General features: G+C 43.5%; 1 protein-coding gene across 1 annotated transcript in view; it reads right to left on the reverse strand.

The window, feature by feature from the left end:
- PLXDC2 (plexin domain containing 2) overlaps positions 1-25,156 on the reverse strand; it is a 251,643-nt gene that overhangs the window by 21,204 nt on the left and 205,283 nt on the right. The window contains exons 10-13 of the mRNA XM_038755652.1: positions 21,831-21,891; positions 19,532-19,688; positions 16,897-16,935; positions 2,282-2,442 (exon numbers count right to left, since the gene is read on the reverse strand). Coding sequence (XP_038611580.1) covers positions 2,282-2,442; positions 16,897-16,935; positions 19,532-19,688; positions 21,831-21,891 — 418 coding nt within the window. The remainder of the gene's footprint in view (positions 1-2,281; positions 2,443-16,896; positions 16,936-19,531; positions 19,689-21,830; positions 21,892-25,156) is intronic.

The following is a 25,156-nucleotide window of genomic DNA, read 5'->3' on the forward strand; positions in this document are numbered from 1 at the left end:
TGGAAAGTGGACTGCATCCAACCTGATTAGCCTGTATCTACCCCAGTGCTTAGTACATAGTGCATAGTAAGTGCTTAACAAATACCATTTCTAAAAAAGAAAAAAAAAAGGTGGGAGAGAAATGACCCCATCAAAGCAGAACTTTTGCTAGGTAGAAGCTGATTGAACTGACATGTTGCTAATGAACTCCAATGAAAACAGTTCTGATGCCTTTGTTTTTCAAAGAAATGTTGCACAGACTAAAAGGCAACAATTACTTGCCAGAACATGAGGTCAGCCTGGAGAACACAGTTTCCTGTTGGTTTCAGAGTTTGGGATTAAAATTCATTGGCACACGATTACTAACAAATCAATTAGAAAACACTTCATCAGGCAGTGATGTGGGAAGGACGGGATCTGTTTTTCCTTGCTAATTATTCTCTTTTACTCCCTGACTTCCTTAAAAGCCTCTGACACACGTAGTAAAAACTTAACAAATGCCATTTGCAAAGTGCTTCCTACATGCCAACTCTGCACTACGCACTGGAATAGCTACAATATAGGTAAATTGAACACAATCCCTGTATCACGAGGCGGGGTGGGGGGATTACAGGGAGAGGGAGAGGAAGAAACAATATCTCCATTTTTAGATGGGGAAAGGGAGGCACAGAGTAGTTAAGTGACTTCCATGAGGTCACACAGCAGGACGGTCTCGGGTTGCAGCAAACCCGAGTGGGCGGAAATGGAAGCTTGGCCAGGGTCCCCCCTCTGAGATGAGCCCCAAGGGGCAGAATTTCTGAGTCAGCCCGGGCCTACCTGCAACTGGAGGAAAGGATGAGCCATGGGAAGATGCGTGGCTAGCAGTTAGAGCCCGGGCCTGGGATTCAAAGGACCTGGGTTCTAATCGCTTCTCTGTCGCGTGTCTGTTGTGAGACCATGACCAAGTCATTTCACACTTCTCTGGGTTTCAGTTTCCTCATATGTAAAATTTAATATCCATTCTCCCTCCTAATTAGACTGTGAGCCTCATTTGGGGCAGGGACTGTGTCTGACTTTTTTTTATGGTATTTGTTAAGCATTTACTCTGTGCCAGACACGGTCCTAAGCACTTACTATGTGGCAGGCACTGTTCTAAGCGCTGGGGTAGATATAAGGTAATCAGATTGGACATAGTCCATGTCCCATATGGGTCTCAGTCATAAGCGCCATTTCACTGATGAGGTAACTGAGGTTCAGAGAAGTGAAGTGACTTGGCCAAGATCCCACAGCAGACAAGTGGCAGAGCCCAACTAGAACCCAGGTCCTTCTGACTCCTAGGCCTTGGCTCTATCCACTAGGCCACACTGCTCCTGACCTGATTAACATGCATCAACCCAGCGCTTAGAATAGTGCCTGACACATAGGAAGCACTTGATTTAATAATGATGATAATAATAATACTAATAATGTCGCCTCTGATCCCCCACAGAAGCGGATGTAGTCCTGCCTGACATGAGCAGGGTTCCACTATGACACGGTTGGGTGGCGGGAATGTTCATTGTCTCATCTTGGAAGATGCCATCCCTTGGCCAGAGAACTTGTGATCCTGTCCCACCCTCCAGCCTCAAGGAGGGAAACACCTACCCCACTCAAGAGGGCAGTCAGTCTTATTAGAAAGTCCATATTCTCCCTCCGCACCCCGCCTCAAGTCACAACGAAAGAGAACCAAGATATCTAGGCATAATTGGCCAGAGAAGTTTAGGCCTGAGTTAAATGGGGGTTGACCCCACTCATTTCTTCCATGATTCCCAAGAAAAAAAGGTAGTAGAGCAAGAGTGAAAGCCCACCTATCCGTTATTTCTTCATGCGCTCAGAACAGGTAGAAATCCCATCGGCAGTATGGGAGGAAAGGAGGTTGACAACGTTTCTCTAAGCTCATTGTGGGCAGGGACTGTGTCGGTTATATTGTATTTGCCCAAACGCTTGGGCAAGTCACTTCACTTCTCTGTGCCTAAGCTACCTTATCCGTAAAATGGGGATTTAGACTGTGAGCCCCATGTGAGACTGGGACTGTAGCCAACCCAATTTGCCTACCACCCAAGCACTTAGTACAATGCCTGGCATGTAGTACGTACTTAACAAATACCACAATTATTATTATAAGCGCTCAATAAATACAACTGACTGCTTGACTTACTGTAAGCTCCTTGAGGGTGGGCAATGTGTGTGTGTCTTTTCTGTAATATTCCCCTAAATCTGCTATACAGTGGTCTGCACTGAGTAGGTGCTCAGTAAATACCACTGATTGATGGGCAGCACTCACCTCGATGAAGAAGATACTGGCAGCTGAGGTGGGATGGTGGTACATGTAGACTGTCACCAGCACAGCAGCAGCGATGACAAGGACCAGGATTAAAATGCCCACAATTAGGCCTGCGTGGAGACTTCTGTTTTTCCGCTCTGCAGCGCTGTCATCTGTAGAGGCTACAAGAACAGAACTGTATCAGAAAAGAGACTCCTGAGTTCTTTGGTTTCTCTCTCTTTTTTAAAAAAATGGTATTTAAGCACTTACTGTGTTCCAGGCACTGTCCTCTAGACTGTGAGCTTGCTGTGGGCAGGGAATGTGACTGTCTAGTTATACTGTACTTTCCCAAGCACTTAGTATAGTGCTTTGCATGCGGTAAAGTGCTTAATAAATCTGATTAATAGTAATAATAATAATGACAATAATACTAAGCACTAGAGTAGATGCAAGCTAATCAGGTTGGACATAGGTCATGTCCCACAAAGGGCTTGCAGTCTTAAAGCCCCATTTTACAGAAATGGTAACAGGCAGAGAAGTGAAGTGACTTGCCCAAGGTCACCCAGCAGACAAGTGGCAGAGCCAGGATTAGAATCCAGGTCCTTCTGACTTTTTCTATTAGGCCACCCTGCTTCTCTTTATGTCCTCTTGTCTCCAAGGGTTAATAAGACACATGAATTTCCTAATATCTTCAATACTGATTTAAAGAGTCTTCTTTCATGCAGCTCTCTTAGTTAATGGAACCTTTCAGAATGGTTTATTCCTAGCTTAATAAACAAAATTGATATCCCTTGTTATAAAAGTAATTGGGGCAGTCTGAAGTTCCTAAATCAGCTACACCATGGATCTGATTTTGATTTCCCCATTAAACCATCGCAATTACTCGACAGCTCTGAAGCACTGGTTCACTGGATGTTGAAAGTGCTTGTCTCTTTTTTCAATTTCAGATTGAGCAGTGTCACGCCTAATATAAGGGGAATTTTGATCCACTGTTGCTGAGAACATTTTTCAGTATTTCTGTCCATAAAGATGTAAGCTGCGCTTCCAAGGTGTAACAGATAGGTGCTCGGTGATTCTCTAAATGAGAGAATGAAGGGGAAATACGAAGAATGAAAACATTCTTCTGGGTCCAAAGACCATCATTCCTAAGATGCTTTCTGATTACTCAGCCAGAAAACTCCCTCCCCAGACACTCTCTCCCCTATTAAGTCTCCCATCTTGGAGGTTCCCTCTCGTCAACAGCAACTACAATAACTAGAGGCGGAGGAGGAAGAGGAGAGAAGGAAGGGGAGGAAGGGAGGAGAAGACAACTTACTATTTAATTTTTCTTTAATGGTATTTGTTCAGCACTAGGGGCCAAGCACTGTACTAAGCACTGGGGTAGATAAAATGTTGGACGCAGTCCCTGTCCCACTTAGGGCTAACAGTCTGAATCCCCATTTTACAGATATGGTAACTGAGGCCCAGAGAAGTTAAGCGACTTGCCTAAGGTCACCCAGTAGGCCAAGCCCTGCCCCCCCACCTCTAGACTGTAAGCCCAGTGTGGGTAGGAACTGTCTCTATTGCTGAATTGTACTTTCCAAGTGCTTAGTATAGTGCTTTGCCTACAGGAAGCGCTCAATAAATATGAATGAATGAATGAATGAATGAAAAAGTGGCAGAGCTGGGATTAGAACCCAGGTCCTTTGACTTCCAGGCCTATGCTCTTTTCATTAGGTCACGCTCCTTCTCAGCCGAGAAACTTCTGAGCTTCTTTACTATTTGCCCAAAATTGGGATGAATCCTGGGTTCCACATAGGATGATCAGATAGGCCAAAGTCCCCTTCCTCTATTGGGGTTCAGAGACCAAGGGGGAGGGAGAATGGGCATTTAATCCCCATTTTACAGGTGAGGAAACTAAGGCATAGACAAGTCAAACAACTTGCCCACGGTCACACAGCAGGCAAGTGGTAGAGCTGGGATTAGAACCCAGATGTCCAGGAAAATACAGCAGTGTATCTTTCCTGGGCTCTACCATTAAAGCAGGACCTCCTTCTAATCACATCTCCTTCCAAGAATGCTTCCCTGATGGAGGCCCTCTTTTTTCTAACTCCCTTTCCCTTCGGCACTGTCTCTACCCTTGCATCTGTACCATTTACGATTCACACCACCTTCAGCCCCACAGCGCGCAGGTACATATCCAAAAATTATTGATTTATATTAATGTCTTCCCCTCTAGACTGAAAGCTCGTTATGGGCAGGGCGCATATCTACCAACTCTATTGTAGTGTACTCTCCCAAGTGCTTAGAACAGGGCTCTGCATACTGTAACCACTCAGTAAATACTATTGATTGAGTGATTGGACATTGCTCAGACACCAATGGTTGGGAGGGAAAACGTGCTCCTAATATGCTCCTAAATTTTGACAATAGTGGTGATGGTTTGTATTCAACTATTCACACTCTCCCACCCAGTCCTCCTGGCCCTAATGAATTCATTCATTCATTCAATCGTATTTATTGAGCGTTTACTGTTTGCAGAGCACTGTATTAAGCGCTCGGGAAGTACAAGTTGGCAACCTATAGAGACGGTCCCTACCCAACAACGGGCTCACAGTCTAGAAGGGGGAGACAGACAACAAAACAAAACATGTGGACAGGTGTCAAGTCGTCAGAACAAATAGAATTAAAGCTAAATGCACATCATTAACAAAATAAATGGACTAGTAAATATGTACAAGGATTGCATTTTGCACAATGAATGCATTCTAGACTGTGAGCCCACTATTGGGTAGGGACCATCTCTATGTGTTGCCAACTTGTACTTCTCAAGCGCTTAGTACAGTGCTCTGCACACAGTGAGCGCTCAGTAAATACGATTGATTGATTGATTGTAAGATAACCTGTAGGGAGAATGGGTACAGTCTATAGTTGCAGAACAAAATACCTCTAAGATCTCAATCAATCAGTTGGTCAGTGGTACTTACTGAGTTCTTAAGGTGGGCAGAGCACTGTACTAAGCGCTTGGGAGAGTATGATCCAACAGAGTTAGTGGACGTGTTCCCTGCTCATAATCAATCAGTGGCATTTATTGGGCACTTACTATGTGCTCAGCACTGTACTATGGGCTTGGGAGAGTACAATACAACCGAGTTGGTAGACGCATTCCCTGCCCACAGGGAGCTCACAGTCTAGAAGGGGAGACGGACATTAATAGAAATAAATTTGTGGATATGGACCCAAGTGCTGTGGGGCTGGAGGTGGGGTGAATTTCACGTGCCTAAAGGGAACAGATCCAAATGCCTGGAGTGACTTTTAGACTGTGAGCCCACTGTTGGGTAGGGACTGTCTCTATACGTTGCCAACTTGTACTTCCCAAGTGCTTAGTACAGTGCTCTGCACACAGTAAGCGCTCAATAAATACGATTGATGATGATGATGCACAGGGACAGTGCAGAGGTTACTGCGATGGTGACAGAAGTCTCTGGCCATGCAGAACTATCAGTCTGTCTGTCGCATCCAGTAATGCGCTGTGCCCGGAATGTGCCGAGTCAGGATTCCCCTGGGTACTCCTCGAGAGAATCTTCCTCCTTCCCTCATCGGTCACCAGAAGAGATTATAAATTCATAGGAAGAAGCAGAGTAGGTGGCAGTTTTAGGGCAGTGATTTTGCTCCTAAGTCGTTACCTATACAACCTGCTGCCTTTCCTAGAGTTTTATTGTTACACCGGGACCTGTTACTTGGCTCAGTTTAAGCAAAATTCGGCATATTGAGTTTACAAAAGGATCGAAAGAAACAAACAAAAAAACTATGGAATGTTCACTTGTCTGCTGTGTGACCTTGGGCCAGTCACTTCACTTCTCTGGGCCTCAGTTACCTCACCTGTAAAACGGGGATTGAGACTCTGAGCCCCATGTGGGACAGGGACTGAGTCCAACTTGATTACCTTGTATCTTCCTGAGCACTTAGAACAGTGTGTGGCACATAGTAAGTGCTTGGCAAATACCATTATCATTATTATTATTATGAGCATTGCATCAGGACAAATAACTTGAAGGTTTACATCTAGAGTTTCTGCTGAAATAATCCAGGGTAAGTGAGGTTACAGTGTTCAGCATTAGGAACTTCAGGATCAGGGTTTTTGAGTTGAAGATGCTAAATTAAAAGAGTAAACCCAGCTAGATAAACACCACAGTTGCATTTGGGTTCACTGATCTTCTTAAAGTTAAAATCAATTGATTGCTAGAAACCTCTTGTAGCTTAAGTTTCCCTTGGTGCAGATTTGTTGATCATCGGCTGTTATCTGATCGTTATGGGCAGGGAATGTGTCCGCTAATTTTGCTGTACTCTGTTAAGCGCTCAATAAACACCACTGATTGATCGATCGATCTATCGAAGCGCACCGGCATCAGTATAAAATACAAATTTAACTTGGAGAGCTCTTCCAGGAGAATCTATGATACGTCAAACACTGTGTCATACGTAAATTGAGTGATTTACACCCTGCTAAAAATCCTTGTCGGGAACTTAACTGCCGGAGAGAAACGAGAGTGGGAAGCAGTGGGGCCTTGTGGAAACGACATGGGCTTGGGAGCCAGAGGATCTGGGTCCTAATCCCGGCTCTGCCACTTGCCTGCTGTGTGCAAAAGAGGGATTCAATAACCTGTTCTCTCTCCTACATAATAATAATGATAATAATTGCGGTATTTGCTATACTAAGTGCTGGGGTGGGTATAAGCAGATCAGGAAGGACACAGTCTCTGTGCCACAGAGGGAGCTCACAGTCTTAATCCCCATTTTACAGGTGAGGGAACTGTAAACTCACTGTGGGCAGGGAATGTGTCTGTTTATTGTTATACTGTACGCTTAGAACAGTGCTCTGTACACCGTAAGCGCTCAGTTAAATTCCACTGGATGAACTGAGGCACAGAGATATTCAGTGGCCCGCCCAAGGTCACACTGCAGACAAGTAGCAGAGCCAGGATTAGAAACCTTGTACAGTGCTCTGCACACAGTAAGCGCTCAATAAATACGATTGAATGAAAAACCAGGTGCTTCTGACCCCCAGGTCTGTGCTCTGTTCACTAGACCACGCTGCTTCGACTTTGAGCCCCACGTGGGACAGGGACTGTATCTAGCCTGATTAACATGTACTTTCCTGTAAAGTGTTTGACAGATAGTAGGTGTTAGACAAACACCATAAAAAAAAAAGAGTGAACAGGACACACATTCTTTCCCTGAAGCTTCTCCCAGCCTCTAACACGAGTCTGGAATATTTTAAATGAAATTCCCTGGCCCATTATAGCCATAATGGGCTAATATTGATCTTTTTTAGTTGCTTTTGGAAAGCTATAGTCTGTCCTCTTGGTATCCACAACTTCCCAAGGCGGTGGAGAATCTTTCACAATGTTCCTTGGGATGGACATATGGCAGAGATTTGCTGCTGGCTGGCGGGAGTTACACTGCAAAAGCTTTAAAAGTTGATTTTCCTCATTGCAAAGTTGTTTTCAATTTCCCCTTGGGGCCTTCCCAGACGGTTTTATAGATTTAGGTTTTATAACACATGGCTTAAGGAAATCAGGTGATGAAAATCTAGGACATTTCGGACATTCTCTACAGAATAGATCTCATTATTGAACTCCTGTTTTCTTTTGTTTTCCAGCATCTTTTAAGAGACCTGGCTCAATCACTTTCCAAGGACATTGAGCATCTCATCATGTTATATCTTCCCCGTTCCCCCACCACATTCTATCTTTTCATTCATTCTTTTGTGCATCTTCAGGTGCCCACGCTTTTTCTGTATTCTATATTAGGCATGGTGAGCTGTGAACTAGCCACCATTAAACTGCCTCATGGTCTAGTTCCAGTTCCACAACTGGAAGTTTGTGGGTGAATGCAATGGGTGGATAGTAATCAATCAATGACTGTAAGCTCATTATGTGCAGGGAATGTGACCGCTAATTTTGTTGTATTGTACTCTCCCAAGTGCTTAGTACAGTTCTCTGTACATAGTTAATGATCATTAAATACCACTGATTGATTGATTGATATTTAGTGAGTGCTCACTATGTGCAGAGCACTGTCCTAAGCATATGGGTGAGTACAAAACGATAGACTCAGTAGACAGGTTCCCTGCGCCTAAGGAATTTACAGAAGGAGAACAGGCATTTAATCCCCATTTTAAAGTTGAGGAAACTAAGGCACAGAGAGAAGTGACTTGCCCAAGTCAGCAAACAGTTATTAATTACAGTGGGATTAGAATCCAGGTCCTCTGATTCCCAGGCCCAAACTGCTTCTATTGAACCTAGAATGTAAGCTCCCTTAATAAAAAGGAAGTCCTTGAGAGCGAGGACCATATCTACCAACTCCATTGCCTTGTTCTCACGTTAGTGCAAAATATAGTGCTCTCCACACAGTAAGAACTCAATAAACATCATTGACTGGTTGGTTCTAATCCTGGCTCCACCGCTTGTCTGCTCTGTGACCTTGGCCAAGTCACTTCACTTATCTGTGCCTCAGTTCCCTCATCTGTAAAATGGGAATTAAGACTAAACCCCTCGTGGGACATGGACTGTGTCCAACTTGATTAGCTTGTATCAAAACCTGCCTGGCACAGAGTAAGCACTTAACAAATGCCATTTAAAAACAAAAGGAAAACTTGGGGATCCTTGAGGGAATGTAGTCTGAGTAGGGGAGGTACCCCAGCTATTCCCGTAGTTCTTCAGAGAATCCAGAAAACCTTTCTCCAGCTGATAGTCAATATTAGTGTGAGCACTGATTCAAACATGAAGGAGCAGAATCTCCCCTTTTTCCTGGGGATTTAAGACTTTACCGCTGCCACATCTGAGGATCTGCCGGAGTTTGACAGATACCCTGACACCTCGGGAAAGGAGAAAGGAAGGCTCCTAAGGGCAGAAGTCATGTATCATGATGGGCCTGGCACTCCATTCTTGTTTGGATTTTAAAATTAATAAAGAGGAATCCCATACATCAACATCACAAGTGAAAAATAGAACTGCAGAGGACCAGTTGGGCAGGACATTAGAATTACAAGGTTTCATATCAGTGGCAAAATAGGGTTTGGACTTCATCTTTCACTAGGCAGGGAGGATGCAAGACAACACTTTATGTCTGGGATGTTGATGATTCTCAGATAGCACCCAGAAGTGGGAGGAGAGGGGATTAAAGGGAGGGGGTGGGCAGAGAAATCAATCACCTGGCTCTCTCCCGGAGCCAGGAGAGACCCTTACCACTTTAGCTTTTGGTGAAAATAGGGTCACAATAAAATTGGACTGGCAAGGGCTGTTTAAGATCTGTGGAAATCTTGGGGTTTCTGGGGTGAGCTCCTGAATTCCCCCCCAAAGCGAGTCTTGAGGCAAATGGAAGTGGAAGCGATTAATCAGAGCTACTAGATTAAATTTCCTCAATGCAATGATCAATCTGAGATGTTGTTTTCCCATGATTGATGAGTTCAGGACTCTTCCCTTCAGCTAGGAGGAATTTCAAAGAATGGGACGGAGCCGATCCTCTGAAAGAGAGGTGAGTTTCAACGGCCTGACACCCTTTCACTGAAGCACAGGGTAGTAGCCATGGAATTAACAATGATTAAATTTCTCTTCTGCTCAATTAAGGCAAAGCTGGAGGTTTATGAAGAAGACCAAAACTTTGCCTAAGCACTGGGGTTAACTATCGCCCTGTTCAAAGGTGATTCAACAGGTAATGGTTTTCACAGGAAGCATGAGTTTCGGCCCCAGCAAACTGCAAGGATGTTAAGAGTTAATACCAGGTAATTGCTTGAAATCATGACAGTTAACTCCTCACTCCTCCTGTCCCTCGTACTCAGAAATTTCAGCTCCTTGTGGGCAGAGAACGTGTCTACTGTTTTATTGTACTCTCCCAAGCACTGTTAGCCCAATGTGGGACATGGACTGTGTCCAACCTGATTACCTTTGAGCTACCCCAGTGCTTGAACAGTGCTTGGCACATAGCAATCAATCAATCCATCATATCTATTGAGTGCTTACTTTGTGCAGACCATTGTACTAAGCACTTGGGAGAGCACAGTATAACAGTATAGCAGGCACATTCCCTACTCACAATGAGTTTACACTCTAGAGGGGGAGAGAAACATTAATATTAAAAGAATAAATGACAGATGAGCTAGTGAAAAGGGTATGGGCTTAGGAGTCCGAGGACCTGGATTCTAAACCCTGCTTGCTGTGTGACCTTGGACATGTCACTTAACTTTTCTGTACCTCAGTTACCTCATCAATAAAATGAGGACTAAATCCTCCCCTCACCCACTTACTGTGTGAGCCCCATGTTGCACAGGGACTGTGTCCAACCTGATAAACTTGCTTCTACCTCAGCACTTGGAACAGTGCTTGACACGCAGTATTATTATTACTATTAAGTGCCATCAAGTCATTTCTGAGTCACAACGACTCCATGGATCTACTTTCTCCAGAACGTCCTGTCCTCTGCCATAGTCCGCAACCTTTCTAATGGTTCTTCCGTTATCGTTGTTATGGTCTCTATCCATCTGGCTGCAGGTCTGCCTCTTCCATGTTTTCCCTGGACTTCTCCTGGCAATAGTATCTTCTCCAGAGAATCAGTCCTCCTGATTATGGGTCCAAAATATGATCATCTAAGTTGAGTCATTTGGCCTTCCAAAGACACATAGTAGGTGCGTAACAAGTAAGGTGAAAAAAAATGAGTAGACATGACTGTGAGCCCACTGTTGGGTAGGCACTGTCTCTATATGTTGCCAACTTGTACTTCCCAAGCACTTAGTACAATGCTCTGCACACAGTAAGCACTCAATAAATACGATTGATGATGATCCTTGTCCTCAAGCTTATAATCTAGTGGGGAGACTCTAAATGGGTGACTTGATATTACGTGAGTCCACATATATGTATGGATGGGGGGGGGGTGTGTGTGTGTGTGTGTGTGGGTGTGTGTGTGTGTGTGTGTGTGTGTGTGTGCGTGCGCGCACATGCTAGCAGACAAGCTATATCAGGTCTCAGAATTTTCAAGACAATAACAGAGCCCTCAGCTCATCTGGAGTCCCCTATCACCAGAGTAATAATAATAATAGTAATAATGATAGCATTTATTAAGCGCTTACTATGTGCAAAGCACTGTTTTAAGTGCTGGGGAGGTTACAAGGTGATCAGGTTGTCCCACGGGGGGCTCACAGTCTTAATCCCCATTTTACAGATGAGGTAACTGAGGTGCAGAGAAGTTAAGTCACTTGCCCAAAGTCACACAGTTGACAAGTAGTGGAGCTGGGATTTGAACCCATGACCTCTGACTCCAAAGCCCGTGCTCTTTCCACTGAGCCATGCTGCTTCTCAGTAGACTGCATTGGGCAATAGAAAAACATTTGAATGCACAGTCATGCACAGCATCCTACCTCCACCAGGGTTAGTGCTGCCGTAAGAGACAGCCAGACGAGGCACAAACTTTAATGCTACTCTGAAATGGAAAGTGATATCTAGTCAATGGCCTGTCAAAAAGAAGTCAGTTTTCCTTAGCTTTTGAGATTGTGAACTGGAAAGAAACACATCCAAAGCCTGGTAAAGACTGAGATAACATATCGAAAGTTGTGTTCTTTAATCTAGGTGATTGATGGGTGAGAAGAAAATCATAATTTGGCTGAATGATGAATGACTCAAAGGAAATTAACCCATCATGACTAAAAAGTTAATAAAGATACCATACCCAGAATTATTACGAAGTCACAGAGCAGGCTTCTGGAGCTGTGTTTTGGAAGATGTATTTTTGATAATGTTCAAAAATAAGACAGATTGAACTTGATTTTGAGATTTCGAGTTAGAGCAGCTATTCAGAACAACTCAGTAAAGGTGTGGCTTCATTAGAATGTTCAAAGTAATCACTTTGTAGAAATGCTTGAGAGTCTACTCTCTGCATTATTAGCTACACATCTTGAACTAATTCTGAAAAAAGCCTCATCTGGAAAATGCCACCTACAATTCTGAGCCCAATTATTCAAAGGTAGCACCAACAATTTCAATTAAAAGGTCATCGAAAGACCTTTTAGAGAAGCAGTGTGGCCAAGTGGAAACAGTCCGGGCCCGGGAGTCAAAAAGACCTGGGCTCTAATCCCAGTTCCACCACTTGCCTGTTGTGTGACCTCGGGAAAGTCACTTAACTGCTTTATGCCTCAGTTACCTCATGCATAAAATGGGGATTAAGATTCTGAGCCCCATGTGGGACATGGACTGTGTCCAACCTGATTAGCCTATATCTATCCCAGCGCTTAGTAATGTGCCTGGCACACAGTAAGCACCTACCAAATACCATGTGACTTCTTGAAAATTCACTCTGTTGCTGTGCTTTTAAAATAAATTGAAGGGCTTCACAGCACATTATAAAGAAAACGCCAAATTTTTTTAAGATAACAAAATATCTCAACTGAATCATTCCCTGGCAGAGTCAAATTTTTCCCTAGTTCAGAAGATAGTCTTTTCCCTAGGACTGATACATCAAGAGAAAGTAAGTTTACCAGAATTCTATGGACATTCCATCCAGTTCCTCATTTTGGAAGAGCAAAACAGATTGAAAAGGGTTCCATTTAGCATCTGAGCATAAATTGGAAATAATTGATCTTCACGGATTATTTCTGAGGGGCCACAAGTCCTGATGAGGTACCCCAAGCAGTAATCCAATACGATAATGATTAGATCATAATCATTATCAGAAATGAGACCACCAAATCACATAGGTTCTGGCTTACCTGGCCAGAAGAAAGAAGATCCTTGAAGAAAAACATCTATCTTTGAATTCCAAGCTTTGCTGTCAGCACAGGGAAAGGGAAAACCACACCACAGAGAGGAAAATCAAGTAATCGTTTATGCTATTGTGTGCCTCACTGAGGGTGATACACAAGACGAGATAGAAGGGTTGATTGTCATACACTTGGGCTGGAAACTTAGAATTTTAATTGAGTTAGAACTAACTTCCTCAAATGTGCCCTGCAAAGTTCCAGCTGGGGAAGGAAATCCAGAGCTGATATGAAATCCTTTGTTGTTCCCACCCAGCTAGTTGGCTGCTGGCATCCATGCTATAAGACCCACTCTGATCAGATAGGGCCTCATTTTTCATCATAAAAGGTCCCTTTGATTAGAGTTTTACAGGATGTTGCCTGAAAAGACTCAAGATTTTGTATTCATCTGTCCCGAATCATCTGCTCTGACTGAAAAGCTGATCAACCTTACAAATATCAAAGAAGTGGCCTTTGGTGCCGGCGGTTTTATCCACACCTAATCTAAGGGGCATCGTAAAAACTCAGTGCATAATTGAAAATTCATCAAGAATGACTTCCTAGATTAAAACCCAGTTCAGGGGTGCGGAATGAGAAATCCTGTTGAGTGACTTTGCTTTTCTATTACTTTGAAGTTTCTCAGTTCTTTTATTGCAAGTATAAAGAAATGGCCTAAGGAAAGGGAATTTCTAATCAGGTCAGATGCTGGGTCTACTGCTAAAATGAAGCGGATTTTACACCTAGAAAATGACACTTTTGGACACTTAGTCAAGATAAAGACACTGAGGGACTCTGAGGCTCACTCTTCCAGATGCTAATCTGGCCCTTATTTTTCAGGTGATACTCCTCCTTCCAGATAGGTGATGACTATCCTGATTTCCATGTCTCAAGTTCTACGCTAAGAGGCATGGCCTCTTGGAAGTTGGAGCTGAATGTGAAATAAATGAATTTCTTCTTCTTCTCAGGGATGGATGATGAAAATAATAGTGAAAATGTTCAGGGTGACAGAAGTCAGAAAGATGGATAGCCATGAAACATGGCAAACAGGCTGAATCAGTTGAGCTCTCCAAACAGGAGAAGCAGTATGGCCTAGTGGAAAGAGAACAGGGATGGGAGTCAGAGGACCTGGATTCTAATCCTGGCTCCACCACTTGTCTACTGTGTGACCTTGGACAAGCTTCTTTGGGCCTCCGTTTCTTCATCTGTAACATGGGGATTAAGGCTGTGAGCCTCATGTGGGATAGGGACTGTATCCAACCCAATTTTCATGTTTCTATCCCAAGCACTTAGTATTTGGTCCTAGGGTCACTTCAGCTATGGTCACAGAATTCAACTGTGGCTTCAGACCCAATGAAGTATTGGATACCTGATCTCTGTTGCATGTCAGAGACAGAAGGCAAGCAGGAAACAGCATCAAGACCCCTCTTCAGTGTTTGCAGACCTCTCCAGAGCATTTGGCACTACTGAGAAGCAGCATGGGCCAGTGGCTAGAGCACAGGCCGGAGATTCAGAAGGACCTGGTTTTTAATCTGGGCCCACCACTTGTCTACTGTGGGACCTTGGGCAAATCACTTAACTTCTCTGGTCCTCAGTTTCCTCATCTACAAAATGGGGATTACGACTGTGGGTCTCATGTGGGGCAGAGACTGTGTCCAACCCGATTTGCTTGTATCCATCCCAGTGTTTAGAACAGTGTCTGGCACATAGTAAGTGCCTAACAAACACACATTCCTAAGCCAGAATTTCTAGACAGGATTCCTGCCCTCAAAGTTCTTACGCTCTAGTGGGGGAGAGAGACACTACAATAAATTACAGGTAGGAGAAAGCAATAGTATATTACCAATAATAACAATCATGATGATGATGATGATTGCTGCATTTGTTTAGTGACTGAAAGTCATAAGGACCTGGGTTCTAATCCTGGCTCGCCACTTGTCTGCTCTGTGACTTTGGGCAAGTCGTTTCAATTCCCTGTGCCTCAGTTCCCTTATCAGTAAAATGGGGATTAAAATTGTTAGCCCTATGTGGGACATGGACTGTGTCCAACCTGATCTACCCCAGAGCCTTACAACAGTGCGTATAGAAAGCATTTAATATCATTTTTACAAATGTTATTATGTGCTAAGCGCTGGGGTAGATACAATATGGGCAGATTGGACACAGCCCCCATGTAACTGTAAGCTCACTGTGGGCAGGGAATGTGTCTGTTATATTGTTATACTGTCCTCTCCCAAGTGCTTAGTACAATACTCTGCATACAGTAGGAGCTCAATAAATACGATCGACTGACTGATTGATCATGGACAAAGAAGAAGCGGCGTGGCCTAGTGGAAAGAGCATGGGCTTGGGAGTCAGAAGACTTGGGTTCTAATCCTGCCTGGCTTTCCCACTTGCCTGTTGTGGGACCTTAGGCAAGTCACTTAACTGCTCTGTGCCTCAGTTTCTGCAACTGTAAAATGGGAATTAAATACCTGTTCTCCCTACTATTTACATTGCAAGTCTCATGTGGGACAGGACGTTTTCTCGAATTGACTATTTTGTATCTACCCCAATGCTTAATGTGTGGCACATAGTAAATGATTAACAAGTACCACAAATATTAAGAAGGCCCCCAATATCTATTATTCCTATGACAAATACTCTGAGGCTACGACAAAAGTCCCCATCATTGCTACACGGAACGACAATGCCCTTGCACGTGACCTCCTAAAAAGCTCATCTAGCCTCAAATTAACGCTGCAACAAGGAATAAAATACCCTATATGCAACCAACTACACTGCAGCTGCCAAGACAAGGATATTCCAAAGGAGGGCAAAGAAGCTTCTCTCTCAAAGCAACCACTGTAAAATATTAAACTGAGTATATGTCCGGCAGGAATATCATCAGTGCAGAGAACTGCAGGGAAGTACTCAAAATCAGCATCGTTAGCTTTGATCCCTGGATAAAAGTTGTACCATCCAGGATGTAAAAGTCCCCAACTATTGAAAGCAAGAACGTCTCACTGGGCTCCCAGGGGATTTCAGTGGGCACAGGAAATCATTACTATGTGCATAAACATAAAGCCCTGTCTAGATTAATGGTATAGTGTGACTTCCATTTGCATAATAGATGATGGTGTGAAGATGAGGACATCCCCCCTCACACACTCTTTTCCTTCACTAAACACACTTTGATTGAAAATCCTTTTTATCGGTATGTAGCTTTGATATAAGACATCATAGGAGGAAACAGCCTGGAAGTGCTATTTTGAAAAAAAATAAACAACTCTCCGGATTCCCTATCTTCTTATGATTTTGTCTTTGAAGAAACCATTTTCACTGCTGGAGACTGGTTAAAAAATGTGTCCTCCAAATGGGTGTGAACCCGTAAGTTAAACTGTTTAACCTTGGGCTTTGCCATAAGGAAATGGGAGGTGATAATAATAATAATGATGGTATTTATTAAGCACTTACTATGTGCAAAGCACTGTTCTAAGTGCTGGGGAGGTTACAAGGTGATCAGATTGTCCCACGGGGGGCTCACGGTCTTCATCCCCATTTTACAGATGAGGTAACTGAGGCACAGAAAAGTTAAGTGACTTGCCCAAAGTCACACAGCTGACAATTGGCAGAGCCGGCATTTGAACCCATGACCTCTGACTCCAAAGCCCGGACTCTTTCCACTGAGCCATGCTGCTATGCCCCTTGCCATTCCCCGCTCTTCTCTCCAACTGCTTGAACGGGAGGATGAGAGGAAGAAGCAGTAGAAGGGTCGAATGATATCCCAGGACACTTATCGCTCATTCATTTTCTGATTCAGATGAAAGAGGAGGAAGAGATTGAGTTTAAATTACCTTGGAATCATGACAAGAAAAATATTGGTACCTACCTCCATTATCTTTGAGGTGCAGTGCGATCTTGGTGTCGTCTGGAAAGAGAAATTTGAAGTTATTAGATTGGGAAACTTTCCTTAATGAGTTCATAAATCTCATCAGCAGAGCTTTTCAACTTCCTGACTTACCTGTCACACTGACAGGATTTGGTATTCGAAGCACAATGAAGGCATTTTGTAGGAACCATTCATTGCCTGACTCAAGTTTAAGTACGCTACAGTGCTTACCTCAGAATATAATTAGTTACGGTATTCACTAAGTGCGTACTAGGTGCCAAGAAAAGGCTCTCAATCATGTGTTCTTTAATATTCTCAGGTCCTAACAAACCAAAGCTAAGTAAGCATTTGTAAAGATAACTCTCATGCCCTTATTTATCTCCAAAAATATAATACTGAATTATTCTGAGTACGAAGTCACCCAGGCCATATTGCCGATTTAACAAATTATGGACAAAAATCAATTTCAAATTAATTACCAATTTTATAAAACTGATTCCCATTAGCTGAAGATTTAAGCTACAGCAATCAATAACAGGGTACCAGCATGGCTGGTGAAACAAGAAACCAGGATTTATAGCAACATAAATATAAATCCAGTAGAGACAGATTTCACCAGATTGGTTGCACTAGACACTAGCTCCTGAACTGTATTCAATCATCCATCAATCAGTGATATTTATTGAGCTCTTACTGTGCCCAGAGCACTGTTCTAAACACTTGAGAGACTGAGTTGGTAGACATGTTCCCTGCCCACAACAAGCTTACGGCCTAGAGGCCTGTATTATCAGTTGGTTCTACCTTCAAATTCATTCACTCATTCAATTGTATTTACTGAGCACTTACTGTGTGCAGAGCACTGTACTAAGCGCTTGGAAAGTACAATTCAATCTTTAGATCCTTCATATTCCCTGGCCCTGAAAGGTTGTGGCGCTTTCTCAGGAATTATTTTCAAAATGAAACTTCTCCATTAGGCTTTAAGCTCCTTGAGGGCAAGGATCATTGAGAAGCTCCTTGAGAAGCAGCATGGCTTAGTGGACAGAGCACGGGCTTGGGAATCAGAGGACATGGGTTCTAATTCTGCCTCTGCTACTTGTCTGTTGTGTGACCTTGGCCAAGCCACTTCTCTGTGCCTCAGTTACCTCATCTGTAAATTGAGGATTAAGACTGTGAGCCCCAAGTGGGGGCAACCTGATTATCCCAGTTCTTAGTACAGTGCTTGGCATATAGTAAGCGCTTAACGAATACGACCATTATTATTTAGAGAAGCAGCCTGGCTTGGTGGAAATAGCACAGCCTTGGGAGTCAGAGGATGTGCGTTCTAATCCCAGCTCTGCCACTTTGGGCAAGTCACTTAACTTCTCTATGCCTCAGTTACCTCATCTGTAAAATGGGGATGAAGACTGTGAGTCCCACGTGGGACAACCTGATTACCTTCTACCTATCTACCCCTGCACTTAGAACAGTGCTTGGCACAAAGTAAGTGCTTAACAAATACCATCATTATCATTATTATTACCATGTCTCCTAACACTTCTGTATTTTACTCTCCTAAGTACTTAGTGCAGTGCTTTGCACAAAGTAAACACTCAGCAAATACCCTTGTTTGATTGATTCCCCTAGACCTAACCCTAGATCAGCAGAGGAGAAGCAGCGTGGCTCAGTGGAAAGAGCAAGGGCTTTGGAGTCAGAGATCATGGGTTCAAATCCTGGCTCTGCCAATTGTCAGCTGTGTGACTTTGGGCAAGTCACAACTTCTCTGAACCTCAGTTACCTCATCTGTAAAATGGGGATGAAGACTGTGAGCCCCCCGTGGGACAACCTGATCACCTTGTAACCTCCCCAGTGCTTAGAACAGTGCATTGTACATAGTAAGCACTTAATAAATGCCATTATTATTATTATTATATAGAAGAGTTACATATGGATTAAATAATGATTCTTCAGTTCATTTGACTCTAGCCAGCTTTAACTTCCAGCTGAATTTCAATCAAAAGCAGGAAGGTGGCATCTCCATTTAATTTCTTGTCAAAAAGAGAGCAAGCACTAGAGGTTTAAAGGTAAAGGTCCAAGTATGATCACTCATCAGTTTTACCTAAGTGTTTCTCTACTTACGCTTTCCCTCTTAATGTTCTCCAGTCAGTCAGTCACACTCTAACTTCTGCCTAATACTCCCATTTCCAAAGAGTAGACTTTGAAGAGAAACTTTGAAGAAAACTCTGGGAAGCTTTGGTTTGTGGCCCAACTAGTTTTGTACCCGTGCCTTTGAACATTAAATAAAGCTTTGCAAAACTGAACTTAGCTTGGGTATTCTGATTCCTGTTCCACCTAGCCACTGCCTGGTTGAAATGGTCACTTCTGAAATACAGAGGCATCTGGTACACCATAAAGAAACTCATCTTCCAGTTCTGCTGAGGACAATTAGAACCTCAGATAATTTCTCACCACCCAAATGAGAAAACAAAGAAAGCTAGTAGATATCCTCACATTTCAAAGCCCCCTTTTTTTTTGAAAGCAGAACTAGCAACCCATCTCACTAAAGATTAGTCTTATTTTTCGATAGGAACTCTTGCTCATTGGATTTCAGGATCCCATTCCTGTCAGGAAAGAAAAAAACCATTCTCGTTTTCCCTACCTTCAGTTGGCAGGCTGGTAGGCAGCTGGGATGAACTCCTTTCTTGTGTGGTGGTTAAAGCTCTGAATTGTGTGGTAGTTGCTTGTGTGACTGTGGTAGTGGTGTGAGGAGAAGTTTCAATTGTCTCCACAGTCTTCTCACATATCTTCTCTTTTGACTTGGGAGAAGGACACAAAGAGAACAAAAGGTTACCTTTCATCTTCTGGCAATTCAAAGAGTTCCTGAGCAAGAAAGGGGTTTGTGGATACCAAGCTTTGGAACTGACCTATGGGGAATAGGATTTTGCGCAGAATGAATTTACTCTTTGGTCTGGTCTGCAATGCTTCAAGTAAAAACTAAAGATGTTATAAATCATGGCTACATGGCCATCTCTAAACATGTACTTCTGGCTTCACAGCCCAAGGTGACATTGTCTGAAATCCTTTCCACACTTGTGGGTGAGACTGTCAATCTTTTATTTAAATGGTATTTGTTAAGCGCTGACTATGTGTTGAACACTGGTTATATAAATATAGATCCCTCCTGGCCATTTCAGACTTGGCAAGGACCCTCCTTGTGTTTGGTCGGCTCCAGTCTTTATCCTTTCCATCTTCTGAACCCCCTTAGGATTCAGAAATGAGGCTGGGGTGTCCCACAGTTTACCACCCCTTCCTGGAATGTTTGTCACTATATATTGGTTGGTCATCTGAACATGTGATCAGCAAGACACTCAAAAAGGTGGTGATTGGTTAAAAAAAAAAAATTGACAATGTAATTATTCCTTTAATGAAACACTCTTGGTAATATATTTATCCAGGCTTAAGAAGCTTTACTTATTGAAATCAGAGCCTCTCCACAGAAAGTTTTTCCAGGATCTGATTTTCCAGGAGACTTTCCCTCTGCTTTTTGATTCTTTCTCCACAGTGAGAGAATCAATGCAACCATTAAAAATCCCAGCTCCGCCACTTGTTAGCTGAGCGACCTTGGGCAAGTCACTTTACCTCTCTCTGTGCCTCCATTTCCTCATTTGTAAAATGGGGATTAAGTAGGAAGCCAAGTGGGAAGAGGACTGTACGAACCTGATTAGCTTGTGTCTGGCACATAGATTATTACATCTGTTAAGCATTTACTATGTGCCAAGCACTGTACTCAGTGCTAAGGAAATTATGAGCCATTCAAGTCCCCCGTGGGGCTCACAGTCTAAGTATGAGTAAGATAAACGCTTAAAAAATACCATTAAAATAAAAGGTCACATTTGTCCCTTTGAAGCTTCCTGAAGAATGAGGACAGGGGTCACTTTCCACTTGTTATATTGGTAGAACATCTTGGAGAAACTCTTCATTTGGGTAGGGGATAGAAAGGAGGGGAAATTGCAGTCACGAGGACCAAAATAATGTCTTTGCTTGGGTGAAGAATTTTCCCATCTAACATTCATGGCAGAATCAATATTACAGAGAGTGCTCTCCGTCACATTATTTCCCCATATTGATTAGATTTCCTTTGGAGCTAGTTTCCACATTGGCCTTTTACCTTTGAAGAGCCTATTTGCTTTCCTCCAGTCAAGCCTTCATTGACATATTGCGAGCCAAGTGAATTGGTGGGAAGTTGAGAGCCTTCTTAATAAGTTGTAACCAGAACTCAAAGACTGATCTAATTGCTTAACTGTTCTCACAGAATCTCAGGCCTGGAGGACCTAAATTATAATCCCGACTCTGCCAGGTGAGAAGCAACATAGTCAAGTGGATAGAGCACGGGCCTGCGGGGCAGAGGACCTGGGTACTAATCCCAGCTCTGCCACTTGTCTGCTGTGTGACCTTGGGCAAGTCACTTAACCTCTCTCTCTCTCTCTCTGTGCCTCCATTTCCCCATCTGTAAAGTGGGGATTAAGACTGTGAGCTCCAAGTGAGACAACGTGATTAGTCTGTGTCTACCCTAATCAATCAATCAATCAATCGTATTTATTGAGCGCTTACTATGTGCAGAGCACTGTACTAAGCGCTTGGGAAGTACAAATTGGCAACATATAGAGACAGTCCCTACCCAACAGTGGGCTCACAGTCTTAGTACAGCGTTTAGTACAGTGCCTAGCACAGAGTGCTTAACAAATACCTAATTATCATTATTATTATTATATTATTACCAGTTACCTCAACTGCAAAATGGAGATTCAATACCTGGTCTCCTTCCTACTTAGACTGTGAGCCCCATGTAGGACAGGAACCGTGTCCAACCTACTCCAGCGCTGAGAACAGGGCTGGACACATAGTAAGGGCTTACCAGATGCCACAATAATAAATAAATGTCACATTTCACTACATACCTCTTCAGGGCAGCCACTGTCCACCCAGTCTTGCCTGTGGCGATCGAACCCGCTGGAACATCTTGAAATGAGAGAAGGCCCAGGTTCCAATCCAGAGGCAGAAATGACAAGAGAGTAACGGCAACATGGGGAAAAAGGGGATAATGGAAGAGATCAATGAACAATCCTGTTCTCTCTCCTCCTATGTGCTTCATAAATACCACAATTATCATTAAAGCCTTTCTTTTAAAATCCTCAGGGTTTAACATAGATTGAACTTGGGCCAGGATGATTTGCTCCTCACACAAACCTTAAGAGAAGCAGTGTGGCCTACTGGAAAGAACACAGGCCTGGGAGGCAGAAGGATCTGAGTTCTAATCCCAGCTCCGCTACTTGTCTGCTGTGTGATCTTTGGCAAGTCACTTCACTCCTCTGGGCCTCAGTCTCCTCATTTGTGAAATGGGGATTAAGACAGCGAGCCCCATGTGGGGCAGGGGCTATGTCCACCCTGATTACCTTATACCTACCCCAGCACTTAGTACAGCGCCTGGCACACAGTACACACTTAACACATACCATTAAAAAAAGAAAGCTTCACTAAACTGAAGCTCCTTGAAGGCAGGGTCACGTCTACTCACTCATTATTATAATAATAATAATGTTGGCATTTGTTAAGCGCTTACTATGTGCCAAGCGCTGGGGTAGATACAAGGTGATCAGGTTGTCCCACGTGGGGCTCACAGTCTTCATCCCCATTTTACAGATGAGGTAACTGAGGCCCAGAGAAGTTAAGTGACTTGCCCAAAGTCACACAGCTGACAAGGTGGAGCCGGCATTAGAACCTCTGACTCCCAAGCCTGGCCTCTTTACACTGAACCACGCTGCTTCTCTTATTATGCTTATTATGCTCTCCCAAGCACTTAGTACTGTGCACTACTTACAAGTGCTCCATAAATACCACTGCTTGCTTGATTGCTTCACAGAAGTGTCACCCACCTTCCAGATGTCCACATTATTATTATTATTATTATTATTATTGCACTCTGAGCAATCGGCTGCCCTCCTCAACAGGTAGCAAAGGGCTGAGTAGAGCCAGGGCCCAAGTGAGGAGATGACCACTGGGAGTTAGGGGTGGCAGCCCATCTCCCAGACCCATTTCCCTGACTCCCTCAGGCTTGCAAGGCAGGAAACAGTGGGGGCTTGCATCCTGAGCAGAAGTGGTAGAGGGAAAGTGTGAGGAGAGAAACCACCCTCTCCCGATGCACTGGAAGGCGGTCCTGGCTCCCACTAACCCCATTACATCATAAGTCCCTCTAACAATAATAACTGTGGTATTTGTTAAGAACATTTGTTAAGAATTTGTTATTTTGTTAGTTTGGCTTTGTTCTCTGTCTCCCCCTTTTAGACTGTGAGCCCACTGTTGGGTAGGGACTGTCTCTATATGTTGCCAATTTGTACTTCCCAAGCGCTTAGTACAGTGCTCCGCACATAGTAAGCGCTCAATAAATACGATTGATTTTTTAAGTGCTCACTGTGTGCCAGGCGACATACTAAGCGCTGGGGTGGATACAAGCAAATCGGGCTGCACACAGTCTCTGTCCCGCATTGGGCTCGCAGCCTCAACCCCCATTTAACAGATGAGGTAACTGAGGGCCTGGGAAGTGAAGTGACTGGCCCAAGGTCACAAAGCAGAGAAGTGGCAGGGCTGGGATTAGAACCCATGACCTTTTGAATCTCAGGCCCATGCTCTATCCACTACACCATGCTGCTTCTCTTGAGATCGAGGGGAGAAACTTGGCAGGCTGTGATGGGATTCTTAGCAGAGGGGGCTTCTGGAAATATTCGAAAGAAATGGGCAGATTGTCGGGACTAGCAAAAATACTGTTTTTGCACGATTAGTAGTGTTGGATGCTTAGTACAATGCTCTGCACATTGTAAGTGCTCAGTAAATACCACTGATTGACTGATTTCTGCCCCAACGTTTTGGTAGTGTTTGCCTTATGTGGTCTAGTGGAAAGACCATGGGCCTGAGAGTCAGAGGATCTAATAATAATAATAATAATAATAATAATGATGATAATAATGTTGATAGTTGTTAAGCGCTTACTATGTACAAAGCACTGTTCTAAGTGCTGGGGAGGTTTCAAGGTGATCAGGTTGTCCTATGAGGGGCTCACGGTTTTAATCCCCATTTTGCAGATGAGATAACTGAGGCACAGAGAAGTTAAGTGACTTGCCATATTACATAAGTAATTATTAAGTAACTTAATAATAAGTTAAGAAGTGAGGTGACTCCCCCAGGTCACCCAGCAGGCAAGCAGCAAAATTGGGATTAGAGTCCAGGTCCTCCGACTCGCAGGCTCGTGCTGTTCCCCAGATCCTGTCCCACGTGGGGCTCACAGTCTCAATCCCCATTTTCCAGATGAGGTAACTGAGGCTCAGAAAAGTGAAGTGACTTGCCTAAAGGTCACACAGCAGGCACATGGCGGAGCCATGATTAGAACCCATGACCTTCTGATGCACAGGCTCGTGCTCTAGCCACTACACCATGAGTGACCAGCTCCTGATATTGTCTGAGTGGCCCAAGTCACTCTTTAATCTGACTCCTGAAAACCATTCCAGCCCATAATCACTGGAGTTCATTTGTTCCACGGCAACCCAGGTAGGTATTACCTTGGGTTGGGATAGAAATCCTGCAAGACAACACTTTTGACATCAGCTGAAATATTTTCAGTTGAGGGGGGAAAGGAATTTGGAACTTGGTACCTTCTTGGGTTTTTTTAACCTTTTCTGAAACATTAGTATTAATAATACCTTAAGCTTGTATAGTGCTTTTTATTTTTCCACAGAGTTTGTACATGAATCCTTTCATTTCATCTCATAGTATCCCTGTACTGGCTGAAGAGGCGGGCCATTTTTCATGCATTAATAAAACAAAAACTTTACATTAAAATGTAGGTGCTTTCATGGCTTGAGAAGCAGCATGGCTTAGTGGAAAGAGCCTGGGCTTGGGAATCAGAGGATGTGGGTTCTAATCCTGGCTCCATCACTTGTCTGCTTTGTTACCTTGGGCAAATCTCTTTACTTCTCTGTGCCTCAGTGACCTCATCTGTAAAACGGGGATTAAGACTGCGAGCCCCACGAGGGACACCTGAATATCTTGTATCTACCCTAGCACTTAGAACAGTGCTTGGCACGTTGAAGTACTTAACAAATACCATAATTAACTATTATTACCAATAACTCTCTGAAAAACTTTACAAAAACTCAGACAATTCAAGAATGCTCTTCATGTCTCTCATGCAAAGTAACTGATGTGCAAATTCTATGTTCCAGGCAAATATCTT

The sequence above is a fragment of the Tachyglossus aculeatus genome, chromosome 13, assembly GCF_015852505.1.
Source record: "Tachyglossus aculeatus isolate mTacAcu1 chromosome 13, mTacAcu1.pri, whole genome shotgun sequence".
Taxonomy (NCBI): domain Eukaryota; kingdom Metazoa; phylum Chordata; class Mammalia; order Monotremata; family Tachyglossidae; genus Tachyglossus; species Tachyglossus aculeatus.